General features: G+C 42.9%; 2 protein-coding genes across 2 annotated transcripts in view; one reads left to right on the top strand and one right to left on the bottom strand.

The window, feature by feature from the left end:
• The window catches only part of LOC308365566 (uncharacterized protein), a gene marked incomplete at both ends in the record, with an annotated part of 30,948 nt that extends 14,218 nt beyond the window's left edge, over positions 1–16,730 (top strand). Inside the window, 3 exons of the mRNA XM_080839034.1 lie at positions 9,122–10,377; positions 10,551–10,601; positions 16,707–16,730. Of these exons, the coding sequence (XP_080695160.1) occupies positions 9,122–10,377; positions 10,551–10,601; positions 16,707–16,730 (1,331 nt within the window). The remainder of the gene's footprint in view (positions 1–9,121; positions 10,378–10,550; positions 10,602–16,706) is intronic.
• Positions 16,731–19,652: 2,922 nt separating this feature from the next.
• LOC308365565 (GTPase IMAP family member 8-like) lies at positions 19,653–24,911 on the bottom strand (the record flags this gene model as incomplete). The annotated part of the gene is made up of 4 exons (XM_080839033.1): positions 19,653–20,257; positions 20,572–21,261; positions 21,684–22,286; positions 24,560–24,911. The coding sequence occupies 4 exons, from the start codon at positions 24,909–24,911 to the stop codon at positions 19,653–19,655; spliced, it is 2,250 nt and encodes a 749-aa protein (XP_080695159.1).
• Between the last annotated feature and the right edge of the window lie 2,101 nt (positions 24,912–27,012).

The following is a 27,012-nucleotide window of genomic DNA, read 5'->3' as shown; positions in this document are numbered from 1 at the left end:
GGCCATAAACATTTGCTAGTATCAGTGGAGTCTCATATAACGTCCCTGTAACAATGACATAGCGCCCATTACGGTCTGCTATAACATATTGATGACACTAATAGGATTAATGACATATTGATAAAACAAATAGGATCGATGACATATTGATAACACTAATAGGATTGATGACATATTGATAACATAGCAGGATTGATGACATATTGATAACACTAATAGGATTGATGATATATTGATAAGACTAATATGATTGATGAGGTATTGATAACAATATTAGGATTGATGACATATTGATAACACTTATAGGATTGATGATATATTGTAAAAGCTGTCAGTTTTGATAGACATGTTGTCAATCTTGTAGTAATATGGCACATCAGTAATATGACACACACACACACACACACACACTCACACACACAGACACACACACACACTCACACACACACACATGCACATGTTATACATTAATGGATTGGTTCTGTGTTTTAATGTCACACATTAGATCAAAGCACTAGTATTGTGTTTCAGACTTTTTGAAGATGGAAGAGTAGTTCACTCATGAACACACACACACACACATGTTATACATTAATGGATTGGTTCTGTGTTTTAATGTCACACATTAGATCAAAGCACTAGTATTGTGTTTCAGACTTTTTGAAGATGAAAGAGTAGTTCACTCATGAACACACACACACACATACACACACACATACACACACACACACACGCACACACACACATGTGCACACACTCACACTCTCACACACACACACACACACGCACACACACACACACACACACGCACACACACACACACACACACACACGCAAGCACACACACGCGCACACACTCACACACACACACACACACAAGCACGCGCACACGCACACACACACACACACACACACACACTCTCACAAACACCTACAAGCACATACCAATGAGTACATACCATCAATTCCCAGTCGTTTGTCTAATCAGTGACATCAACCCATTGACCAGAAAACAGTTCTTATAGCACCCAGATGTGGTGACTGGGTCAGGTTGAGATCTGCTATGTGGTGACTGGGTCAGGTTGAGATCTGCTATGTGGTGACTGGGTCAGGTTGAGATCTGCTATGTGGTGACTGGGTCAGGTTGAGATCTGCTATGTGGTGACTGGGTCAGGTTGAGATCTGCTATGTGGTGACTGGGTCAGGTTGAGATCTGCTATGTGGTGACTGGGTCAGGTTGAGATCTGCTATGTGGTGACTGGGTCAGGTTGAGATCTGCTATGTGGTGATTGGGTCAGGTTGAGATCTACTATGTGGTGACTGGGTCAGGTTGAGATCTGCTATGTGGTGACTGGGTCAGGTTGAGATCTGCTATGTGGTGACTGGGTCAGGTTGAGATCTGCTATGTGGTGACTGGGTCAGGTTGAGATCTGCTATGTGGTGACTGGGTCAGGTTGAGATCTGCTATGTGGTGATTGGGTCAGGTTGAGATCTACTATGTGGTGACTGGGTCAGGTTGAGATCTGCTATGTGGTGACTGGGTCAGGTTGAGATCTGCTATGTGGTGACTGGGTCAGGTTGAGATCTGCTATGTGGTGACTGGGTCAGGTTGAGATCTGCTATGTGGTGACTGGGTTGAGATCTGATATGTGGTGACTGGGTCAGGTTGAGATCTGCTATGTGGTGACTGGGTTGAGATCTGATATGTGGTGACTGGGTCAGGTTGAGATCTGCTATGTGGTGACTGGGTCAGGTTTAGATCTGCTATGTGGTGACTGGGTCAGGTTTAGATCTGCTATGTGGTACGGTGTTCATTTTAGGACATTTTCAGGTCTCAGTCTCAGTTGACATTCTCACTTGGTCAATTCTCATCCTCACATGGCATTTTGTCAGTTCTCATTCTCACATGGCATATTTGTCAATTCTCATCCTCACATAGCATTTTGTCAGTTCTCATTCTCACATGGCATATTTGTCAATTCTCATCCTCACATAGCATTTTGTCAGTTCTCATTCTCACATGGCAAATTTGTCAATTCTCATCCTCACATAGCATTTTGTCAGTTCTCATTCTCACATGGCAAATTTGTCAATTCTCATCCTCACATAGCATTTTGTCAGTTCTCATTCTCACATGGCAAATTTGTCAATTCTCATCCTCACATAGCATTTTGTCAGTTCTCATTCTCACATGGCAAATTTGTCAATTCTCATCCTCACATAGCATTTTGTCAGTTCTCATTCTCACATGGCAAATTTGTCAATTCTCATCCTCACATAGCATTTTGTCAGTTCTCATTCTCACATGGCAAATTTGTCAATTCTCATCCTCACATGGCATTTTGTCAGTTCTCATTCTCACATGGCAAATTTGTCAATTCTCATCCTCACATGGCATTCTGTCAATTCTCATTCTCACAAGGCAAATTTGTCAATTCTCATCCTCACATGGCATTCTGTCAGAAAAAAAGTTCTCACATGGCAAATTTGTCAATTCTCATCCTCACATGGCATTCTGTCAGAAAAAAAGTTCTCACATGGCAAATTTGTCAATTCTCATCCTCACATGGAATTTTGTCAGAAAAAAAGTTGTCAGTCAGTCACACGGGGGGTTGTTGACTAGTTTTCTGCAGCTTTTACAATGAATACCGCTGTGGTGTTTATGTTAACTGGTACAGCAAAAACTTTTGATACAACACGAAATAGTTGTTTTCTGCACGCTAGTTCACTCGTGTAAAGTAAACCCATATTTAATCCACCGGTGGCCATGGATACTACAAACAAACTTTCCTGAGGAGTCTGTATCATCAACACACGGCGCGACGATAGGAACAACCGTTCCGCCAGTACAGTGGTAAGCTGACCCTTGCATCCTTAATAATACAAATAAAATAATAAGGAATTGTAAGAAAGTGAAGTATTGCATTTGACATGTTAATGGACATTTAAAATGAATGCCTCCATGTCGCTGAACTAACTTCGCTAGCTAGTCAAAGTTAGCAAGCTAGAAGGTCTATTATAGTTAGATAGCCTGGCGCTAAATTAACTTCGCTAGCTAGTCAAGTTAACGAGATAGCATAAGGTCTATGGTGACAGCACACATCATTTTTTTTGTTTGAATCGTTTCCTTCATGGTATACGTTAATGTCGACTGCGGTGTGTAATTAGTGCTATGTATTAGTCATTATTTAATGGTATGCACGAAACTTTACATCAACAGAGTAAGCTTAGCAATTCTGTAATAGCTCTTTCTAATGAAACTGTGCATAGCCCTAGGCAGGAGTACAATTTAACAGATAGGTAATAGACATCATTTAAATGTACCCACATAATATAATAGTCTTTATTTGTCATTGTGCATTAGATAGACAACGAAATTGATCTGTGCAACCACTAAAAAAAGTGCAGTTGTGCAGTTGTATTGACTGAAGCATTTCTGAGCTGTTATTTCAGCTCAACTCAGTAGGACTGTTATTGTGCCATTGAGCCTCTCGATTTTTTTTTTGCACTAGCCTTTTGGTATTGTCATGATGCATATTGCTATTGATTCAGTGTTAGTTCAGTTGAAATATTAATCTTTCTACAATGGAATAAGAACACATGCCAAAATCAGGTAGCTGCTTCAAAAGCTGAGAAGGTTATATATTTAAATATGTTTTTTTTTCTTCCAGTGGTGCCCAAACCTTTGCTATACAGTCACATGTCATTTAGTTGATATGATGTGTGTACGTGTCCAAGTCTTTGCAATAACAGCTTAGTTGTCTGTTTTCCAGGGATATTTCCAAAATGTCAGCTCAGAAAGAGAATGAAAGAAGTATCCTTTGTGAACCAAGTACTTATCTAATTAGGACCAAACAAGACTGGTTGAAGGGAACTTTTTTTTTGTTATTAACTAAGTAAACGCTATAGGCCTATTTCCAGTTTCCCACTGGATTGTATGCATGGCCCTTCATGTCATTAAGCTAATGTGTGAGATTTAATAAACAACTTTGCATGCTTTTATAAAGATTTTTTTTTTTCTTGCAGGTAATGACGAGCTTAAGTTTGTGGGTATGTGGGTACATCTGTGCATTGATGGGTAAGTAAACTAACAATGGGCCTCATTCGCCAACCGTTCTAAGAATTACATTTGTTCTTAAACCTCACATACACAGTTTTCCACAGAGATTCAGGCATTCACCAATGTTTACTTATCTGTCCTTATGTATTTTATATGGAAATCTTAGGAATAAACTTTAAAATTCTAACGACAGAGGGAAGGATAAAAAAAAATGGCTGACAAGGTTTGAGGTATTCCAGCAAATGGTTTAAACATCTTAAATCTTCAAAAGTCTTAACTACCTTACCACTAGGCACTCATGTCTTTTAGTTTACAATATATCATAAACTGTTGTTATCCAACAATAGAGTGATTTTGTGTGTTTTTATATTCACAGGGGATGATAGAGGCTGACATGCTCGAAGTGGACAATCCTGTGCACCTGTAAGTTAAGAGTCTTTTGCTTTGTAAATAACGAATCAGTAGCTAAATCCCAATGTCCTAACTGTAAACCCGGTCACCCTGAGTTAAAGGCATACCAGGCAATGTACACACAATCTATGAATTCCATTGTTGCTGGTGTGTCTTTAACTTGCTTGAATCAGTCCGTCACAAAGTCGAATCAGCATTGTTGAGTCAAAATTGTTTAGTGAGCTTAGGGCGAGATATTGGAATTTAGCCAGGATAAGTGAATTTTTAAAGATATTTATTTCCATTTCTTTTGAAATAGCAACTGCCTGCAGTACACCCACCTTTGTCTACTTCAGGACGAACTGGATATGGAGCGGAGCCTTTGGAATACCCATCACATAAGGAAACAGCACCATGCTCCTGGTCCTTTCGTGAAGTCTGACGTGCTCTACCCCACACCACCTCCTAGTATTGTAATTGTAATGTAGTGCTAAGTTTTGTGTAGTGCAATACCAACAAACCACCCCACCCCGCCCCCCCAGACACACACAGGGTTTGTCAATATGATGTGCCCAGTGGAGCCAATCGAGAATCTTGTCACAGTTCTACATGGTTTCCCTCATTTTAATAAGCTGCTATGGTCACCTTAGTGGTAGCGGCTATATTGAAGGCCCCAGCTTCATGTTTTATTATTCTAAAGCAGTGTATTAAAAATCATGAAACAAATTTATGACAAATGTTCTTTAATAAAGTGCACTCTGTTAGAACAAAAAGACATTGATTCTGTACTTAACTGGTGTTCAGAACAAACAGGAACAAATACCAAAAACAAAAACACTTCCACACACTGACAGCATTTCCCTACAACTTGTACCCATATCGGCTATCTAAATCCAGCATTAGCCTCAACTTCAGAAACTCCACTACTTCTGAAGCGGTGGGTCGGGATTGTGGCTCATAGTTTAGCAATGACCACAAAAAGTGGTACTTCTCATTTAGACTTGCGAGAGCATATGGTGGAGTATTCAATGCCATGAGAGCAGCCAGCTCTCGTCGTCTTTTGATGACCCATGGGGTTGACCTTGTGAACAGTTCCAGGTAGGTGACCCCCAGGGACCACATGTCAGTGTTACAGGAGGCATCCTGACAGTGCAGGATGCATTCAGGTGCCATGTACAGGCAAGTCCCGCCCTACAGCCCACTCTTGTAAACGGTTACCTTGGCGAAGCTGGACAATGTCCCTGATGTTGGCCAAACCCCAGTCTGTCAGGACTGCTTTCTTCGACTGTAATTGAATCTGAAAGGTACAGAAAAAAATGAATGTTGTATGAAAGTACTGAATGACCTGGGAAGGCATATTTAAACTTATAAAAGCAAAAAGGGCTGCACTAAATTTGATATGGAGCCAAATTATTTATATTTTTGGTTCAGTTTGTCATCTGTCAACCGATACACAATTTTTGGTTCAGTTTGTCAACTGTCAACCTATAGACATTCAACGTGGTCTACAAGTTCTGCATTTTGAGACTAATTTTTAGGCTCAATGGCACAATAACAGTCCTACTGAGTGGAGCTAAAATAACAGCTCAGAGATGCTTCAGTCAAAACATTATGTGGGTACATTTAAATGATGTCTATTACCTATCTGTTAAATTGTACTCCTGCCTAGGGCTATGCACAGTTTCATTAGAAATAGCTATTACAGAATTGCTAAGCTTACTCTGTTGAATACATAGCACTAATTACACACCACAGTCGACATTAACGTATACCATGAAGGAACCGATTCAAACTAAAAAAAATGATGTGTGCTGTCATCATAGACCTTATGCTATCTCGTTAACTTGACTAGCTAGCGAAGTTAATTTAGCGCCAGGCTATAACTATAATAGACCTTCTAGCTTCTAGCACTTCGAAGAGTGTGGCACAAATGCAAGAATATAAACATGTAGACTGATTGGAAATTAACTGTAGACTGTATTTGTATAAGATAATGAAATTGTCTACTTACTAAATAGTCAACACTACAACATGTTTCTTCGCAGTTTTGCTTCCATGGCGGAAGGCAACAGATGAAGAGTTAATGAAGAAAATCAATCAACTGGAGAACATGACCAGTGAGATAGAGACCAGTAAAAGACAACTGGAGTCACTGGAAAAGGAACTGCAGGACAGGAACAGCCAACTACAGGACCTGAGAACTCAACTACAAGAACAAGGCAGACAGCTGGAGGAGAGAGACAGACTGCTGGAGGAGAGAAACAGACAGCTGGAGGAGAGAAACAGACAGCTGGAAGAGAACAAGGAGGAAAATATTACACTTTCTAAAGAGAGCAGGGAGAGACTGGTGGAGATAGAAAAGTCAAAACAACAAGTAGAGGAGAAGAATAAAGAGATGGAGAAGACAACACAACAACTAGAGGAGAAGATTCAGGAAATGGAGAAGACAAAACAACAACTAGAAGAAAAGACAAAACAACAGCTGGAGGAGAATAATAAACTCCTCCAGGAGAGAGAGACAGATCTAGAGCTCATGACTAAACAAGAGAAGGAGAGAGAGGGACTACTGGAGAACATGACCAGTGAGGTGGAGACCAGTAAAAGACAACTGGAGTCACTGGAAAAGGAACTGCAGGACAGGAACAGCCAACTACAGGACCTGAGAACCCAACTACAAGAACAAGGGAGGGAGCTGGAGGAGAGAGAAAGAGAACATCTGACCGGTGAGTTTGAGAGAAGAGATGTGTATCTTAAGAGTAACATAGACCATGTGTTGAGGTCCAAATTACCAATTAAAGTTGTTTTCTTTCTAAACTTATTACCCATTAAATGAACTGCTACTTTCACTCCCATGGTATTAACACTCTGACATACTCACACATCTGAGCTCCAGTTCCTGTTTTCCCTTTACATCTCAGTCTCTATCTGTCTGTGTTGTGTTGCATCTGGAGGAGAGCCTCCCCAGTATCATAAATCCTGTCTCACTCAGTGCTGTTCACAGTGTCAAACACTTCAGTAGCTACTACAGTAACTGAATGGGCTTCTGATCCAGTTTCTCTTTGTGTTGGACTCCTAGATCCAGATCTTCATCCTGTCAGGAGGAGAAACAGTGGGGACGGGCGTCGTCCAAATAGTAAGTCTTCATGGTTGTTATTCATTTAATAATAAAAACTTGAAAACACCTCTGTATTTGAAGTGATATATAAACTGGAAAGATCATTGTCTTCATCATTTGTAAATATTCTGCATAATGAGAAGGTGGAATCCCCTCTTCCGACTGACTCACACTCCACAGGTATGGAGTCTGACTCATGTTGCCCTGCAAGAGAGGAAGAGAGACTTGGACTCACACACACACACACACACACACACACACACACACACACACACACATGCCTAGTTATGTACAGTTTAGTGAGGTACCCACTATTTCATGTCCCATTTATTCTCTGTTCCATACACAGCCCTTGATAATTCACACACACAGTTACTCTCACTTTCTCACACACCACTCCCGTCCTGCTGCTTTTATGTGGAAGCACGCGCTGCTGAGGAGCTCCACGTCCCACAGGGGAGGGACTTGTCTTGTTTGACATTATGTTTCCTATGTACAGTATGTACGTATGTCAATAATATGTGTGGTGTGTGGAAGGGGCAAATACTGTATATGGTAATGTGTGCATTAGTTAACTTGGTTTATGTTCATCTAGGAGACTAATTTCACCCGGAAAATAAATCATTATTTTTCTACCAAAGCAACCATCACCTGCACCATTTTTTCCCAACTTCACCAGCGCCTCCATTTAGTCCATATCCCAACCCATGGGGCCGCTCCGATCATTTACAACATTTCATAAATGAACTTCACACTCTGCTGTTGTCAATGATAACTGGATAATCTGTTACAAAGACTTCTGATTTCTAAACTGTGTGTGTGTGTGTGTGTGTGTGTGTGTGTGTGTGTGTGTGTGTGTGTGTGTGTGTGTGTGTGTGTGTGTGTGTGTGTGTGTGTTTGTGTTTGTGTGTGTGTTTGTGTCTGTCTGTCTGCAGTGGGAGGAGAGAGTCCTGCAGATGGTGAGTATTAGAAATGCAAACCTAATCCACTCTGGACACTAAACAGTCCTGCTGTCCAGCATGTGAAACTAATAGCTTTACCACTGTTGTTAAATGGGCTTCTGATCCAGTTTCTATTTCTGTTTCTGTTGGGCTTCTAGATCCAGATCATCCTCAAAGGATGAAAAGAAGGAGTAGGGATGACCCTCCATTGAGTAAGTCATCAGTGTCTCTGCTCAAGTCATGGGTGTAACATTCTCACAGCTGTTGGAGAACTCACGTGTAGCATTCAAGCAATGTGATCTTACCACCCTGGACTTTTGGACAGATTTAGTTTCTGGATGCTGAATGGATGTTTTCTAAGATTGAATATTTAATGAAGCATTGCAGTCGGCCTATTTAGCTTCAGCTAACACTAGTTCAGGAAGCTGGTTTGTTATAAGTTAGTAGTAGCCATGGCAACCACACAGTTGGCTGCATAGGCTGAAAGAGTCAATATTTTGTTCACTAACAAATGTTAGACTTTTTGCTTGTTGTGATTGTGAACTGGATTGCTTGTTGTGATTATGTTACAACTGAGCTGTGTGTGATGGTTTACTGTGATTTTGTGTGTTGCAGTGGGAGGAGAGAGTCCTGGTCTAGCGCCCCCAGTGTCTCCTGCTGTGTCTGAGCTGAGGCTGGTGCTGCTGGGGGGGAGCACAGCTGGGAAGAGGGCAGCAGGAAACACCATCCTGGGCACAGAGGAGTTTGGGAGGCAGGCCAGCACACACACATCCACAGAGACCCAGCACAGTGAGAGCAGACAGGGGGAGGTGGCTGGGAGACAGGTGACCGTGGTGGAAACTCCAGACTGGTTCTGCAGTGGACTCTCTGAGAAGGACCTGAGACAGGACGTGGGGCTTTGTGTCCGTCTGTCTGCCCCAGGACCTCACGCCTTCCTCCTGGTGATTCCAGTGGAGCAGTCTGAAGGAGAGGAGAGGAGGCTGCTGGAGAAAATGGAGGATATATTTGGGGATGGCTGTTGGGGACACACACTGATCCTTTTCACCAATGCTGAGGGGCTGACAGAGAGGAGTGTGGAGGAGTTGATCCAGACAGGGAGCCAGGAGCTCCAGCAGCTGGTAGAGAAATGTAGGAACAGGTGTCACCTTCTCAATGTTAAGGACAGGCCTGATGGCACTAAGATCACACAGCTGCTAGAGAAGATAGAAGAGATGGTGTCCGGAAACAGGGAGATATTCTACAGCAGTGAGACCTACCAGGAGGCAGAGAAACAGCTAAGAGAGATAAAGAGAATGATACAGAAAGAACGAGAGGTGGAGGAGAGGAAACTGAGGGAAGAGAGAGAGAGAAGAGAGGAACTTGATAAAAATGTTCAGGAGTCTCTGAAGATGATGGAGGGAGAGATTCAACAGCATGAAGGAGAAATTATAATATTAAATGAAAGAACAACAGAACTGGAGAGAAAGATGAAAGTAGAGAGAGATGAAGAGAAGAAAAGGGAGATGGAGAGAGAGCTAATAAGAGAGATTGCACAGAGAGAGGAGATGGAGAGAAAGCTGATCAGAGTGAGAGAAAAGAGAGAAAGGGAGAGGAGAGAGATGGAGGAGAGACACAGAGAGGAGATGGAGGAGATGAGAGAGAGCTATGAGAGAGAGGCCAGGTTTGAAGCAGAGAGTAACCTCATGAAGATCATCCTGCCTGAACTACAGAGAAACATCAGCATCACCAAGGAGAAGATGGAGGGAGAGTTTAACAGAGAGATGGAGGGGAAGAACAGAGAGGTGGAGGAGAAGAACAGAGAGATGGAGGGGAAGAACAGAGAGATGGAAAGAATGAAGTTGGATGTTTTACAGCTGCAGGAGAGACTGAGAGTGGAGAGGGAGAGGGTAGGGGTCAGAGTTCAAAGGGCAATAGTAGGAGTTCCTGCCTTCATCAGTAGAAACTCATCAGGATGGCTTGTGCATTACACCGTTAGTAATATCTAGCATGACAGAGATGTTTGTCATTATGGCCTCAGTTCAATGTGTCTCATGTGCCTTTACAGAAACACACAGCCATTGAAAGTTCACTAACAGTTGAGAGCAAGATCTGCATGGTAGAACTGGAGGAGAAGAGAAAGGGCCTCCTACACTTGAAAACCCCTCAGGATAGTTTTGTCAATTTACTAGTGGGCTCTGCAGAGTATCTCTTCTTTTTTAATAATTTGAATTTAAATGAAATATGAACAGTATGTTAACTGATACTCAGATGGAAAGAAACAGTGTTTCCTTGAGACTTTGTCAGGCTCATGACTGTGAACCATCTGTTGGCAGTACTATCTTATGGGTACAATTACTGTGAAATACACAGCATGGCATTTACACTTCTCAAGTGGACAGAAAAAAAGTCTTTCACAAATAGTTCATTTTGTCTGAAAACCTGTTATGACATGAAATGCTTTTGATCTGGAGCTGTAAGCCTTCAACTTTGAAGGTACTGGAAATGGTTGGTAATTGCAACAAATAATGTCATCTTTAGCCTGGACACAAACCTTAGGTCAGGGTTTAGTGACTGAGACACTGCGATCCTGTACTGGCTGAGTTTAGAGCAGCTGATTCGGCCATTGAGTGGACTCAACAGAAGCACGTTCTCAGAGAACATAAGTACTCTCACAGAGAACTGAACAAGGCTCACATAGAACAGTAGGAGGTTCACATAGAATAGAAGCAGGTTCACATAGAATAGAAGCATGTTCACATAGAATAGAAGGAGGTTCACATAGAATAGAAGGAGGTTCACATAGAACAGAAGGAGGTTCACATAGAACAGAAGGAGGTTCACATAGAATAGAAGCAGGTTCACATAGAACAGAAGCAGGTTCACATAGAACAGAAGCAGGTTCACATAGAACAGAAGCAGGTTCACATAGAATAGAAGCAGGTTCACATAGAACAGAAGCAGGTTCACATAGAACAGAAGCAGGTTCACATAGAACAGAAAGAGGTTCACATAGAATAGAAGCAGGTTCACATAGAACAGAAGCAGGCTCACATAGAATAGAAGCATTCTCTCAGAAAGTTGCTCGCAATATAACTCTTCATGTATATAAATGATAAATGTTTTGTTTGACATATTACCTACTGACTGTACATATAATGTAAATATTTATGCATATTAAAGTTTATTTTCATTTAGGTTTTATACGTATTACTCGAAGTTATTCTGCTGTTCTGATTATTGTTTTGTCGGCAACATGTGCTTTTGTTCACGTTTTGATCATGTGGTGGTGCCTTCTGTTTTTGTAACCATATTAGTTAAAAAAGAGGATGTGGCCACATTCACTCATGTCTTCAGCCCATCTTTTTTAGCTTGTCAGTAGAGTTGGAGTGGTAGAGTGGCAGTTCTAAAAAAGATGGCAGCATCCCTGAGGAGCAACAGAGAGGAGGAGCTCATGATGTGTAGATATTCTCAGTAGTGCTTATATAATGTGTGAATCTAGAGCGTCTGGAGATAAGATCATTAACTCAGTTACAGTGTTTAAAATAATGCCTCTATAATGTGTGAATCTAACGCGTCTATAGATAAGTTAATGAATGCCGTTACAGTGTTTAAAATAGTGCCTCTATAATGTGTGAATCTAGAGTGTCTGGAGATAAGATCATTAACTCAGTTACAGTGTCAAAAGCACCACTATGCTACCAACACTGCGAAAGAGACTGTGAGGCCAATTTACAAACAAAAAAAAGAAATGTAGAAGTGACAAAGTTTACTTACCACTCAGAAACGTCCTGTTGAGCCCTAACTTCTCAAATTTGTTCTGGGTCTGACTGGTTCAAACTGATTAGGATGCACAATTCTACCTTTGTCTGCAGTAGCCATATTTCTACAAATATTATAGTAAGCTGTGCAGGCAACAGCTAGGCGAGCACACCTCGTGGAGGAGGGGGAGAGGGGGCAGGGGGAGCTGGCTCATTAACATTTAAAGGAATCAGGCACTCAAAGCAGGTCAATCTGTGGGGAGCTGTTTTTGACAGGGTAAAAAGGGTGCTGTATTAAATGATTCTTGTGGTATTTTGACCAAAATATGTTACAGGAATTTCATTAAGACCCCAAGGAACCATATCAACTTGTGGTAAAATGGGCATACGATGGGTCCTTTAAGGGCCAAAGGATCCTTCTGGGGCAGTGTTATTGGGGATGTGTGTGCAACAATGTCAGACTATCATTGCACACAACCCTGCTTCCATATAGCCTCCAGTCTTAGGCCATCCGATTGTGTATTGCCATTTCCGATGTTGTGTCCAATAGTTCCCCCACAGCAGTTAACGCGTTGGTGGTGTAATTAATACATCTGTGCTGATTAAAGTAGATATAATTCATCCACCCCCACACCTTAGCAATGCCTTTTGTGGCTAACAGAGCTTCAAACCCTGATCATATCTCACTGCAGGCTTTGTACTCATGGAGAATACCTCTGGGTTGTGCTATGCCATCTAGGTACCCTTTTCACATTTACCCACTCCCCTTTTCTCTCGCTGGAGAGGAGCTCCGTTTCAGTTTGTGCTTGACATCAAGGTTATCATGTTCATACACCACAGAAGTCCCTTGCATAGTCCTGCCGCGGCATCTGGAAGTGTCATCAGCCAGGGGGACATCTTGGGTCCAGTGAAACAATGGTATGGTGATGGTGAGCTCTTTTACTCCTGTACTTGCCAAATACATTTTTATGTGAGTCCTTGTGTTCCCCCTTGGACTGTGTCTCGTATTTCCCTACTCCCCATCCACAACATACAGTTGTAAGGATTCCATGTTTAGGCATTCTTTAGCGCCCTTATCATGTGGATTACATGTCTGTTTTCTCTCCAGCCAGGATGTCTCCCTGTTCATGGAGCCGCATAATGATGTTTTACTGTCCTGATTTGTTTGTTGCATCGTGGTAGAATATGCTCATATGGTGGACTGATGGAAGCAAAAAATTGCTATTCTACTGTTATTTTTATCATTTGTATCTGTAATTGTGATGTCTCATGTCAGTTTGCGTGGAAGATGAGAATACCGTGCGAAACTGTTAATTGTTTAATGCGTGTCAATGGTAACGGCCAGCTGTTAACTATAGCTTGTGAACCCCTTCTCCCCGAGATAGCCTCTTTCCTGCTATCACCCTTTGTCCCCTGTTATCATCCCCCTCCCCCACTAGGTGAACCCCCTACACCCCACTGTGTCGCTTCCCTTATCCCCTATAGGGCGTGGTCACCCCCTCCCCTCCTGTATTCTACCAGACTAAATGGTATAAATGCAACATATTATAACACCAGGTAGGCCATTCTCTGAGCACCAGCTGAGAGGGGGTCTCCACTCTGAAATAAACTCTAGAATCCTGACTACGTCCACCATTCCGTGGCGTTCTCATTTAGATTCTATCACTGTTCATTGCCTTTGTGTGTGGAGTGTGTGTCTGGGGATCACCAGTGTGGGTCTCCTATTCAGCCCCTCTTGGCCTGAGATCAATGTTTGAGAGGTGGAGAGTTCCATGCTGTTGTTGGTGATAAGAGACAACTCTTTCTGGTTGATCAAGGAGCGCTGCTGGTCGAGCGGACTAAGGCAGAGCCATGGGTGTGGAGGTGAGTTTGTGGTTCCTCCGGCTGCTTCACCTGGTGACAAAGATAGGGAAGACAAAGAAGGAGAAGCCCTTCTTGCAATATCATACCCACCAACACCTGGGGCTTCTGGAGCTTCTAGCTGGATTATACCCACCAACACCTGGGGCTTCTGGAGCTTCTAGCAGGATTATACCCACCAACACCTGGGGCTTCTGGAGCTTCTAGCAGGATTATACCCACCAACACCTGGGGCTTCTGGAGCTTCTAGCAGGATTATACCCACCAACACCTGGGGCTTCTGGAGCTTCTAGCAGGATTATACCCACCAACACCTGCTAGGGGGATGGAGACACATACAGGTGAAGAGTGATGGAGACACATACAGGTGAAGGGGGATGGAGACACATACAGGTGAAGGGGGATGGAGACACATACAGGTGAAGGGGGATGGAGACACATACAGGTGAAGGGTGATGGAGACACATACAGGTGAAGGGGGATGGAGACACATACAGGTGAAGGGGGATGGACACACGGTGAAGGGTGATGGAGACACATACCGGTGAAGGGTGATGGAGACACATACAGGTGAAGGGGGATGGAGACACATACAGGTGAAGGGTGATGGAGACACATACAGGTGAAGGGGGATGGAGACACATACAGGTGAAGGGGGATGGAGACACATACAGGTGAAGGGTGATGGAGACACATACAGGTGAAGGGTGAAGGGGGATGGAGACACATACCGGTGAAGGGTGATGGAGACACATACAGGTGAAGGGGGATGGAGACACATACAGGTGAAGGGTGATGGAGACACATACAGGTGAAGGGTGAAGGGTGTCTCACATACAGGTGAAGGGGGATGGAGACACATACAGGTGAAGGGGGATGGAGACACATACAGGTGAAGGGTGATGGAGACACACACAGGTGAAGGGGGATGGAGACACATACAGGTGAAGGGGGATGGAGACACATACAGGTGAAGGGGGATTGAAAACACATACAGGTGAAGGGGGATTGAGACACATACAGGTGAAGAGTGAAGCGGGTACCAGGGGATTCAATTGGCCTAGGCCAATTCATACACCCCCCCCCAGGCCAGATTATACCCCCATGATATCAGATTATACCCCCCCAGGCCAGATTATACCCCCATGATATCAGATTATACCCCCCCAGGCCAGATTATTCCCCCATGATATCAGATTATACCCCCCCAGGCCAGATTATTCCCCCATGATATCACGCATTGTGACGTGGCGCCGCCTCGAGTGGCAGCCTGTCTTACCAACATTCCGTTTTTTCTACTCTTTTCCCCTCTTTTCACGACTTTTTTGTGACTTTAATTTGTCTGCGTTTCTTAGTTGTTTGCGTTTCTTAGTATTCAGAATACGTTACTTACATTAGTTAATGTAACAAAATACGTTACATATTACATTTTTGGCCATGTATTCTGTATTTTGTAATGGAATACGTTTTTAAAGTATCCTTCCCAACACTGATCCTGGAGACATTGTGTCATATGAAAAAACATAGCTGGATAAATTACTATAACTACCAAGCTAGCTAGCTAACAAATGGAACACTGTGGTAAAAAAATACTTTCAGGCAACAGAGGAGTGAGACAGCTTTATTCACAGCACCAGGGGAAGTTACAAGTACCACAAGATTCAAACAATCAAAAGACGTCAGGAACGGGACGAGAATAGCTTTCAAATAGCTTTCAAATTTACACACAGGAAACATTTGTTCTCAACTAACTTTGTTTTAGCAAACCTCAAATTATGCATCAACATATCACAAGGTATTAGGTAGAGAAAACAGGCACGGAATGAAAGCACATGGAATTTTGTATGAACAATCGGCTCACTGAATTTTTGCAATTATAATTGGTTTACAGGACATCAGAATCATATTGTTCCTTCTTTGATATCTTCTTCTAATTTTTGTTGTCTGATTCCTCCTGTGCCTCAAGAAGGTCACTGTAGGCCTCCTTAACTTTTGACAGGTTTGGGAACTTAAATATTCTGGAATCTGAGCTCCGAACAGAACCAGCTAGAGAATTCAAAGATCCAATTCCAGAACTTTGGGAAGAAGATGTAGACCTGAGTGATCCAAGGAGAGAGCCGATGTCATTTCCTGTCTGTGATCCAAGAGAGCCACATGCAGAGCTGGTAAAAGACCAGCAGTCAGAGTCTCCAATGGATTCTCCACTCACTTTGAAACAGAACAAATCTTAGTGAACCCACCCCCTCAAATTTCACTTTACAAATGGAAGAACCACTGAAAAGATTTGCCTAAAATGTTAACTTACTGTTTGGTGGAAGAAAAGCATTGCTTGTTGCTTTCTTTAAATGAGGCGTCAGTCCTTCCTCTGGTTCTGTCTGAGATCTGAAGGAGCTGTGTGCAGAGCTGGTGAAAGACCAGCGGTCTCCCCTGGATTCTCCACTCACTATGAAACAGGAGTAATGACAGTGAAGAAGACTGATCATGATGAAGCATGTATAGATCAATAATAAATATAACACTAGAGGATAAAGGAACACAATGTTCTGCATACAGTGCTGTGTAAACATGTTGTCTCCTCTGTGCTCTGTGTTTTTCATTTGCAGATCAACACACCTGCCAACATCTAGTGTCAACATACAGTCATAGAGTCTGACTTATGATTATTAATAATTAAGATTTTAAATGTTTGATATTGTTCTTCATACTGTGCAGGTTTAACCAATGATGTTGAGTGAAGTACTATTTACTATGCCATAGCCTACCCTCCAGTATGATTAGTATTTGCATACTGATCATGTTATGGGCTTTATTCTATCAGCGTTACAATAGCCTGCTGCGGCCATTTTGTTGGCATAGAAAGACACACCCAGGGACAGAAACGTTATATTCATATCAGCTTGTGGGTCTACAACCATACCAAGTTGTAAATGTTGGCATATGGTACTTATTGAAGTCATCGCGTACTAGTGACTCGTCTCTGCGGTCAACACTTGGCTTGGTCGCGGGAGGTTTCTATGTCAAGAAAATGGCGATGGCAGGTTTCCGAATAAGGCCAATACCAGAGATGCACACATTACTTTTTCTGCAATTCTCAAGTCTTTGTTCACAAGTCCAAGTCAAGTCTCAAGTGTCATGATCGTTTTAGAGTTATCATGTGAGTCCTTAAGTTTGCTCTTTGTGCTCACTGTTTTAATTTAATTTCCATGATGGTTACCATGTACATGTACCTATTACTTCTGTATTTACCTCGCTATCGCTCGGTCGATATGTTACAGCCTCAGTTTGATATTTCCCGGCATGACCTCACTCTCCATTAGTAAGTAGTTAACCCTTGTATGGTGTTCATTTTTTGGTTACTCAGAAGGTGTTGTGGGTCTGGTGGACAATCAAGATATCAGTGGACAAAATTCAACAAATTTAAAGACTGATTTTAAATATATTTAAAGACTTTGTACTACTGATATCTCCACATGTACACTTCCAAACTAAATGCTAAATGCCAGCATTACTAAACATATCTTCTCCCTCTCTCTCTCTCTCTCTCTCTCTCTCTCTCTCTCTCTCTCTCTCTCTCCTTTCCAGTGGCGGTCCGTGCATTTCACGACTAGGCCTTCAGCGATGTCCTACACGACAGTTGAACTGAAAATGGCGTTTCTATTATATTAGCGACCAGATCGATATCTCATCCTCGTTCAGCCATTGTGGGTAGAAAATAAACTGAAATTTAGGTTTTCGCTAATTCACAACCACCATTCGCCAACTAAAATGAGCACTTCCTGAGGCCTTGGCTCAGTCTGCCGCACTAGTGCGTATCCAATTAAAGTATGTGTACATATCACGTTCAACGTGATGCCTGCTAGCTGGCCCCAATGTCGCCAACTCAAATTCTGATTGGTTATCACAACTGTCTGTTTCAGTTCATTCTATTTAAATTAACTGAAACAGCCAGTTGTGATAACCAATCAGATGTACAGGCGCCTTCACTGTTAATTCTGAAGGCCTCGGGAAGATTTCTTGGAGCCTGGCAACACTACAGGCACCCTCACTGTTAATTCTGAAGACCTCGGGGAAGATTTCTCGGAGCCTGGCAACACATGATAGCAGAAATATGATTGGGTGAAAGCTCTAACATAAATAAACAACGCTGGAAGCTATGAAATGAAGAAAATGGACTATGGGGAATAATTTAATACATATTTATGAAAAGAAAATATTAAAATGACATTTATGTTATTACATTTATATTCTGATGATGTTGACGGACCACCACTGCTCCTTTCATATCATATTGCTTATGCCTATAATAACACTGATAAAATAGCCATATTGCCTACTGTTAAATCTCCCTTTCTGTTTCTGAAATTGATGGCGACTAACATAAATGTTCTCTCTACCTTATAGCATGTTCCAATTGCTGATGGAAGTGTAAACATTGCTCCTCACCCCCACCACTCCTCATCTACGCATATGGACAGCTGAACTCTACCCACTCACTCTCTTCCTTTTCTTTCTCTCCTAATCGAGACTATCGAGAATATGCTGTAGTCTCTCCACCTGGTCTACCTGTAGAAACCCAATTGGCCAATTGCACCCACCGCCACCGCATTGCTGTACACTTACTCTACCCCATACCCTATACTAGCATTTGTATATAATATACATTATTGCCACCACTGTAATGTTTCTCTGTCCCTACATCCCTTACCCCTGAAACAGTAACTCTATGAGTACAGTATATACCCACTAAACTGGTTTGCCTGTATCATGTATTTACCACCGGATGTCTGTATATATACTGTACTACCTACAGTATGTACGTACATCATGACCAAATGCTGGCTGTGTACAACCCCTGTTATTTCCCTTCCCCTTCTGCCACCCACAACCCTCCCCCTTCCCCCCTTCTTATCTCCACCCGGCCGACCTCAAGCAGATGGGTCCTCCCTTATGTGCCGTTGTTCTGCTTAAGTTTTCTTCCTGCCTAACAGGGAGTTTATCCTTCCCCCTGTTGCCATTGTGCTTGCACTAAGGGGGTTCAGGCTCTGGGCTCTGTAAAGCGCCTAGAGGCAATTGTATTGTTATGGCGCTATATAAATAAAATCTAATTGAATTGAATATGTGTCTCGCCATTAAAACACTAATAAGGTTATGGTTTCATATAGAGCTGAATGAGCCCCTCAGGGGTAGAAGATCATGTTGCCCCACACTGGGGTTTCATATAGAGCTGAATGAGCCCCTCAGGGGTAGAAGATCATGTTGCCCCACACTGGGGTTTCATATAGAGCTGAATGAGCCCCTCAGGGGTAGAAGATCATGTTGCCCCACACTGGGGTTTCATATAGAGCTGAATGAGCCCCTCAGGGGTAGAAGATCATGTTGCCCCACACTGGGGTTTCATATAGAGCTGAATGAGCCCCTCAGGGGTAGAAGATCATGTTGCCCCACACTGGGGTTTCATATAGAGCTGAATGAGCCCCTCAGGGGTAGAAGATCATGTTGCCCCACAATGGAGAAAACTATTTTACTGTGATGATGGTTGAATGTCTGAGTTACTCACAAATGTCATGATGATGTCTATTGTTTCCTGCCACCATCTCTTCTATCTTCTCCATCAGCTGTGTAACCTGCATGTGATCTTGTCTTTTCTGATTGTTGAGGACATGATATCTGTTCCCACATGTCTCTACCAGCCACTGCAGACTCTCTCCCTCACTCTCAATGTGCTGTTCAATGGGTGTGTCTCCAAGCCAGTCTCCATAGGTGAAAAGCACTATAGTGTGACTCCACACTCTCTCACTGAGAAGCTCCAGGTGTTCCTGCACTGATCTTATGTCTGTCTCTGTGAATGGAGTGTCCACACGTAAGACCAGCAGCAGAGCGTGGGGTTCAGGAGAACACATAGACACACTGAGCTCAATTTTATTTTCAGTCAGCTCAGGAGTGTCCTCTAACTGAGAATAGATCAACCATCCTGGAGCCTCCACCACAGTGACCTGCCTCCCTGCTACTTGTCCATGTCTCTTCACACCCTGATCTGTTCTCCCTCCAGTATCAAATTCCTCTCTGCCCAGGATGGTGTTTCCTGTTGAACTCTTCCCAGATCTTCTGTATCCCAGCAGCACAATCCTAAACTCTGACAGATGAAGACAATCACCTGACATGAAGAAGCACAAGTCAGTCAGTGCAGGTTATATTTCGTCTGAATAACTTCTAATCATAGTCAGCTATAGAGGGAACATGATGTGAAATACATACTTAATCCATATAGTAAATTATGTATGAATGGACACATATGAAAAATGTCGCTTGTCAATTTAGTGAATGTGTTTATCAGTAGCAGTAAATGCACTGATCATGTGTCTCCTATCTGCTGTGTAAATGGCTCTAACTGTGTAAAGAAAGCTAATGTACAATCCATTGGAGACGAGCAACAAAATGAAGTTGTTGAATGTGAGATTCTGTACTCACCCATCTGTGATCTGAGAGACTCTCTCTTTATCTTCACCTTCACCATCATCTCTTTCATTCTCTCTTCTTCTATCCTCCTCTTCTCCAGTATTTCTATTCTCTGTCTCCCTGTCTCATAATGGGTTCCTCTGTTCCCTGCCACCATCTCTTCTATCTTTTCCATCAGCTGTGTAACCTGCATGTGATCTTCTCTCTTCTGATTGTTGAGGACGTGATATCTGTTCCCACATTTCTCTACCAGCCACTGCAGACTCTCTCCTTCACTCTCAATGTGCTGCTCAATGGGTGTGTCTCCCAGCCAGTCTCCACAGGTGAACAGCACTATAGTGTGACTCCACACTCTCTCACTGAGAAGATCCAGGTGTTCCTGCACTGGTCTTTCATTTGTCTCTGTTAATGGAGTGTCCACACGTATGACCAGCAGCAGAGCGTGGGGTCCAGGTGGACACAGAGACACACTGAGCTCAATCTCATTTTTAGTCAGTACAGGAGTTTCCTCTAAATGAAAATTCTTCCACCATCCTGGAGCCTCCACCACAGTGACCTGCCTCCCTGCTACTTGTCCCTGTCTCTTCACACACTGAGTATCAAACTCCTCTCTGCCCAGGATGGTGTTTCCTGTTGAACTCTTCCCAGCTCGTCTGTATCCCAGCAGCACAATCCTCAACTCTGATAGATGAAGAGAATCACCTGACATTAAGAAGCACAAGTCAGTCAGTGCAGGTTATAGTTCTTCTGAATAACGTTTAAATCAAAGTTAGTTATAGAGGCAACTTGATGTCAAATGCATACTTAATCCACATAGTGCATTATTTATTAATGGACATGAATGAAACATTACACTTCTCAATTTAGCCAGGGTGTTTATCAGTAGCAATAAATGCACTGATCATGTGTCTCCTATCTGCTGTGTAAAATGTTTGTAACTGTGTAAAGAAAGCTAATGTACAATACATTGGAGACGAGCAACAAAATGGAAGTTGTTGAATATGAGATTCTTAACTCACCCATCAGTGATCTGAGAGTCGCTCTCTCTGTCTTCACCTTCATCATCCTCTCTTTCACTCTCTCTTCATCTCTCCTCCTCTTCTCCTCCAATATTTCTATTCTCTGTCTCTCCATCTCATAATGTTGTCCTCCGTTTCCTGCCACCATCTCTTCTATCCTCTCCATCAGCTGCGTAACCTGCATGTTATCTTCTCTCTTCTGATTATTTAGGACATGAAATCTGTTCCCACATTTCTCTACCAGCCACTGCAGACTCTCTCCTTCACTCTCAATGTGCTGTTCAATGGGTGTGTCTCCCAGCCAGTCCCCACAGGTGAACAGCACTATAGTGTGACTCCACACTCTCTCACTGAGAAGCTCCAGGTGTTTCTGCACTGATCTTCTCTCCGTCTCTGTGAATGGTTTATCCAGACGTATGACCAGCAGCAGAGCGTGGGGTCCAGGAGGACACGGAGACACACTGAGCTCAATCTCATTTTTAGTCAGTTCAGGAGTGTTCTCTAACTTATAACCCCTCCACCATCCTGGAGCCTCCACAACAGTGACCTGCCTCCCTGCTACTTGTCCCTTTCTCTTCACACACTGAGTGGTTCTCCCTAAAGTATCAAAGTCCTCTCTGCCCAGGATGGTGTTTCCTGATGATCTCTTCCCACTATGTCTGTATCCCAGCAGCACAATCCTCAACTCTGACAGATGATGAGCTTCACCTAAGAAGAAAAAGTACAAATCAGTCAGAACCTGTCTTAGTTCTTCCAAATAAGATTTTCAGACATTCAGCATGAATTCACATCTAATCAAAGCTTAGAAAAAAATATGATTATCTTGATATTGTGTCCTGAGAAATAAAAAAGTTAGCTACATTTCTCACCCAGATGTGGATTGTATGTAGGAGCAGACATTTCCTTTCCCTCCTGAGAAGACAGTCATTAAATGTTACTGTACGTTCTTCCTCAAAAATCTACCTCTGAAGTATTGAACACTCTTTAGGTGTCTGTGAGACCAGCATAGATCAGTTTAGTGTTATTAGCAATGGCTCTGTTCTTCAACAAAATAACCACTTACTTTGATTGAATTAAGATCCAAACTGAGAGATGGACAAATTGGCAGACATCCAAATTCTCCACAAAACAATCCCAAACTTTGAATTTCAGAGTTAATTGAGAAATAAAATGAAAACAACTTGATAACATGGAATTCAAGCTTTGTGCTTTGTGAGCTTTGAAAAGAAATCTCTGAAGAATTTGTGTTTTTTCCCATCTGCCTCAGTTGGTTCAGCTGCATAGATTAAAATAGCTTGACAAATGCTTCATACCTTCAAAATCTCTGTTGCACACACACAATATATACATATCACAATATATACATACATCAAACACACATACACACACATGATATTTTACATATTTGGAGTTGCTGTGAAAGGGTCCATGACCTATTGTTCAGAGAGGACTCAGAGAAGCCTGCCCTGACGCTCCTTTAACTGAGTAATGATTACTGACTAGTAATTTCCTGCCACAGTCAGAGAGAAAGATACAAAGCTGCAATTTGCCCTCATCTAGGGGGCTAGTCTCAGTCCTCGGATGTGTTTAGTCATCTTTTGTTTTCAGTAGTTCACATGTTTAAACATATCAAAGATATAAAATGTGTTTTTCCTTACCTGACTCAGTCGCCTCTTCTGTACGAGTGAAAGCTAAAACAGAACAGACAGGTAGAGCTGGTTTGGTAGGAGCTAATATGTCTACCTCTGATTGGTTAATACCTGCTGTTTGTACAGGTCACATTCCACCATGTGTGTATCGAGTCATGCTGTAATAGCCTTTATGTCTACCTCCATGAAACACAGATTTAATCTTTCAGTCATTCAGGTCAGTTACTCAGTGCAGCCATTTTAGAGAACACTCACAACACAGCAGCTACTGAGTTTAGGAATCATGAGAATTGAGAGAGTTGATATTCCTGTGACTTGAGACTGTAATTCTGATGTGTCACATGACTGTAAAAGGACTGTTTGATTGGCTCAGCACTTTGTCCATCCTCTCCTTCATACGACTGCGATCAGGAATGCAGTCTGTCCAGAACACACTCCCCCTGCACACACACACTACTATCTGAGGTGATATCTGGAGGCATGATGAGGGCAGAGTGGTGGAGTTCTACTATCTGAGGTGATATCAGAGAGGCCTTCCAGCACCTCCTCCATACTGACACCTGTGCCATGGGACTCAACAGCACCTCCTCCACACTGACACCTGTGCCATGGGACTCAACAGCACCTCCCTCCACACTGACACCTGTGCCATGGGACTCAACAGCACCTCCCTCCACACTGACACCTGTGTCATGGGACTCAACAGCACCTCCCTCCACACTGACACCTGTGCCATGGGACTCAACAGCACCTCCCTCCACACTGACACCTGTGCCATGTGACTCAACAGCACCTCCCTCCACACTGACACCTGTGCCATGGGACTCAACAGCGTGAAGTGGGCACATTTACTGGGCTCAGATGAAGTCCCTTTAGACCTGCACATCCTGCCACCATCACAGTTCTGAATGGTACAAGGTTACCAGGCAACCAGGGATTGTGTAAATAACCACAAGTTATACTGTCTGTCTCCTATCAGCAAAGACAATCACTTGATAGTCTTGATAGCAAATGTAGGGTGTAACTTGAGTGCTAGGGCCCTTTTGTGGCAGTTCAATATGACTGCACAAATAAATGGGGTTTCTTTTGTATTCCTATATGTATGTGCTTCCGCAGCACCAAAGGTAGTCCTCGAAGTATATAGTATAGTTATAAAATATTATATTATATTATAGTTTATTGTGGTGTTGATCTATATATTTGAAAAGAAGACAGTAAGAAGAAGATTTTTGTGAGTGAGTTCTTGTCTATCAGACAAAAACTTGCAGAGACAGAGACTCTATCTGGGCTCCTATGACCTCTGGGCTCCTGTGACCTCTGGGCTCCTGTGACATCTGGGCTCCTGTGACCTCTGGGCTCCTGTGACATCTGGGCTCCTGTGACCTCTGGGCCCCTGTGACCTCTGGGCTTCTGTGGCCTCTGGGCTCCTGAGCCTCTGGGCCCCTGTGACCTCTAGGCTCCCGTGACCTCTGGGCCCTTGTGACCTCTGGGCTCCTGTGACCTCTGGGCTTCTGTGGCCTCTGGGCTCCAGTGACCTCTGGGCCCCTGTGACCTCTGGGCTCCTGTGACCTCTGGGCTCCTGTGACCTCTGGGCCCCTGTGACCTCTGGGCTCCTGTGACCTCTGGGCTCCTGTGACCTCTGGGCCCCTGTGACCTCTGGGCTCCTGAGATTCTGACAGTCCATGCTGACATCCAGGCCAGAGAATGAGCAACAATTAAGAAGATCATTCCAGTTCCAATACATGTGTGTTATCTTGAATGATCCTGTTTCAGGCTTAAATAGACCACAAGTTTGTATGTCTTATTCTGAGTGTGAATGTAAGGAACAATAGTTTGTGGATGTAGCAGCTGTACAGTGATAGGGTGTGAAGCAGTACATGTGTGTAGTGTGTTGAGCCCCAATGCAGCTGTACAGTGATAGGGTGTGGAGCAGTGCATGTGTGTAGTGTGTTGAGCCCCAATGCTGCTGTACAGTGATAGGGTGTGGAGCAGTGCATGTGTGTAGTGTGTTGAGCCCTGTAGAACCTGATAATGTAATAATTTCCTGATAACGTAATAACCCTGATAATGTAATAAAAAAATCCCTCATAAGTCCCTAAAAGATGTAATAAAACCTGATAATGTAATAATATCCCAATAATGTAATAAAGTGCATTTCCCAATAATGTAACAATCGCCATACCAATAATGTAATAAAATGTTACATTAATGGGAAGTTATTACATTATCAGGTTAGCCTCAATTTTGCAGAACCTGATAATGTAATAAATTCCTGATATTGTAAAAACTTTGGTCAGTGCTGAAATGTTGGGACACCAGTTATTCAGACCAAGTAGTGATGCTGTGTAGACAACCACCCACTATTGTTTTGCTCATATTTTGATCCCAATGGTATAGGCCTTTAGCCTCGCAAGCCAAACCTGTACAGCAAGAAGCTGTACAAGGGTCTGGCACAACACGATTTTCAGTGTGGGCGGGATTAACGGTTGTCTGTTAAGTTGCCTCTGCACGCAATGCCACACAATAGGAATGGCGCTACAACCAATCCGAGCGACTGACGAATGAAAAAAGACGATTTGATTGGCCTGGTACAGTGTAATTTTTAAGGGACATTGCCACACAAAATCAAAAGAGAATTTGATATAAATCAAATAGCGAAATGTCAGCTATTGATGATCAATGAGGACTTAGAAACTCAATGTTCTATGTGCCCATTAGCTGCCGGTCTATAACATACCAAAATGTTCTCATTATTTCTCTATTAGTTGATTACCACTGAATATCCCTTTCACCATTGTAAAAATTGTGCATTCGCAATCATATAAAATATATACTGTATCTGCTAATAGTGAAGCAGCAGGTCTCTGGACAGCTTCACTGTTTGGACCTCTGAAACTGGAGACCTGATGCTACAGCACCAACCAAAGTTATTACAATATCAGGTAATTATTACATTATCAGGTTTTGCAAAATTGAGGCTAACCTGCACTTTATTACATTATCGGGGTATTATTACATTATCAGGTTTTATTACATCTTTTAGGGACTTATGAGGGATTTTTTATTACATTATCAGGGTTATTACGTTATCAGGAAATTATTACATTATCAGGTTCTACAAGCCCCAATGCTGCTGTACAGTGATAGGGTGTGAAGCAGTACATGTGTGTAGTGTGTTGAGCCCCAATGCAGGTGTGCAGTGATAGGGTGTGAATCAGTTCATGTGTGTAGTGTGAGTTGAGGCCCAATTCAGGTGTGAGCAGGCTGCAGTGGCGGCCATTATTGGAAGACTGAATGGGAGAGTGAAGAAGCAGACTGCAAGACGTAAAAAAGAGAAAAGACACAGAGATGGAGTTGAAGAAATTACCTCAGCAAGAGACAGAGAACAGAGAGATTGCCAGAATGAGACATATTCTTAAAGATAGAGTCAGCGTGTGAGAGCATAAGAGACTCTGCAGTGTTATAACCTCCATGAGAGACTCAGTATGTCTCTGTTAGGATGGTGTGTAAGCACAATTGCAGGAGACAAGGTTGGAACATTCAACAGAGGGGTTCTATCTCATCCTTACTGACCGCTAGACGGTGCTTTCAGCACTGGATGATCCATCTCGCGCACGCGCAGGTCGAGTGTATACCAACATTGTCACGTCGTGACCCCGATGACCCCCGGAGAGTCTATATCTTCCGGCCGGGTCAGGGAATCTGTTCCTTTCATCTTCTCGCTCGCAGGTAGTTGTGTGTAAGGAAACCAAAGCTTGAATTAAGTGCTTAATCCTGTTCGGTGC

This window comes from Sprattus sprattus, assembly GCF_963457725.1.
Source record: "Sprattus sprattus genome assembly, chromosome: 5".
Classification (NCBI taxonomy): domain Eukaryota; kingdom Metazoa; phylum Chordata; class Actinopteri; order Clupeiformes; family Clupeidae; genus Sprattus; species Sprattus sprattus.
The sequence above is the reverse complement of the archived record's forward strand: the minus strand, read 5'-3'. Positions and strand labels throughout refer to the sequence as shown.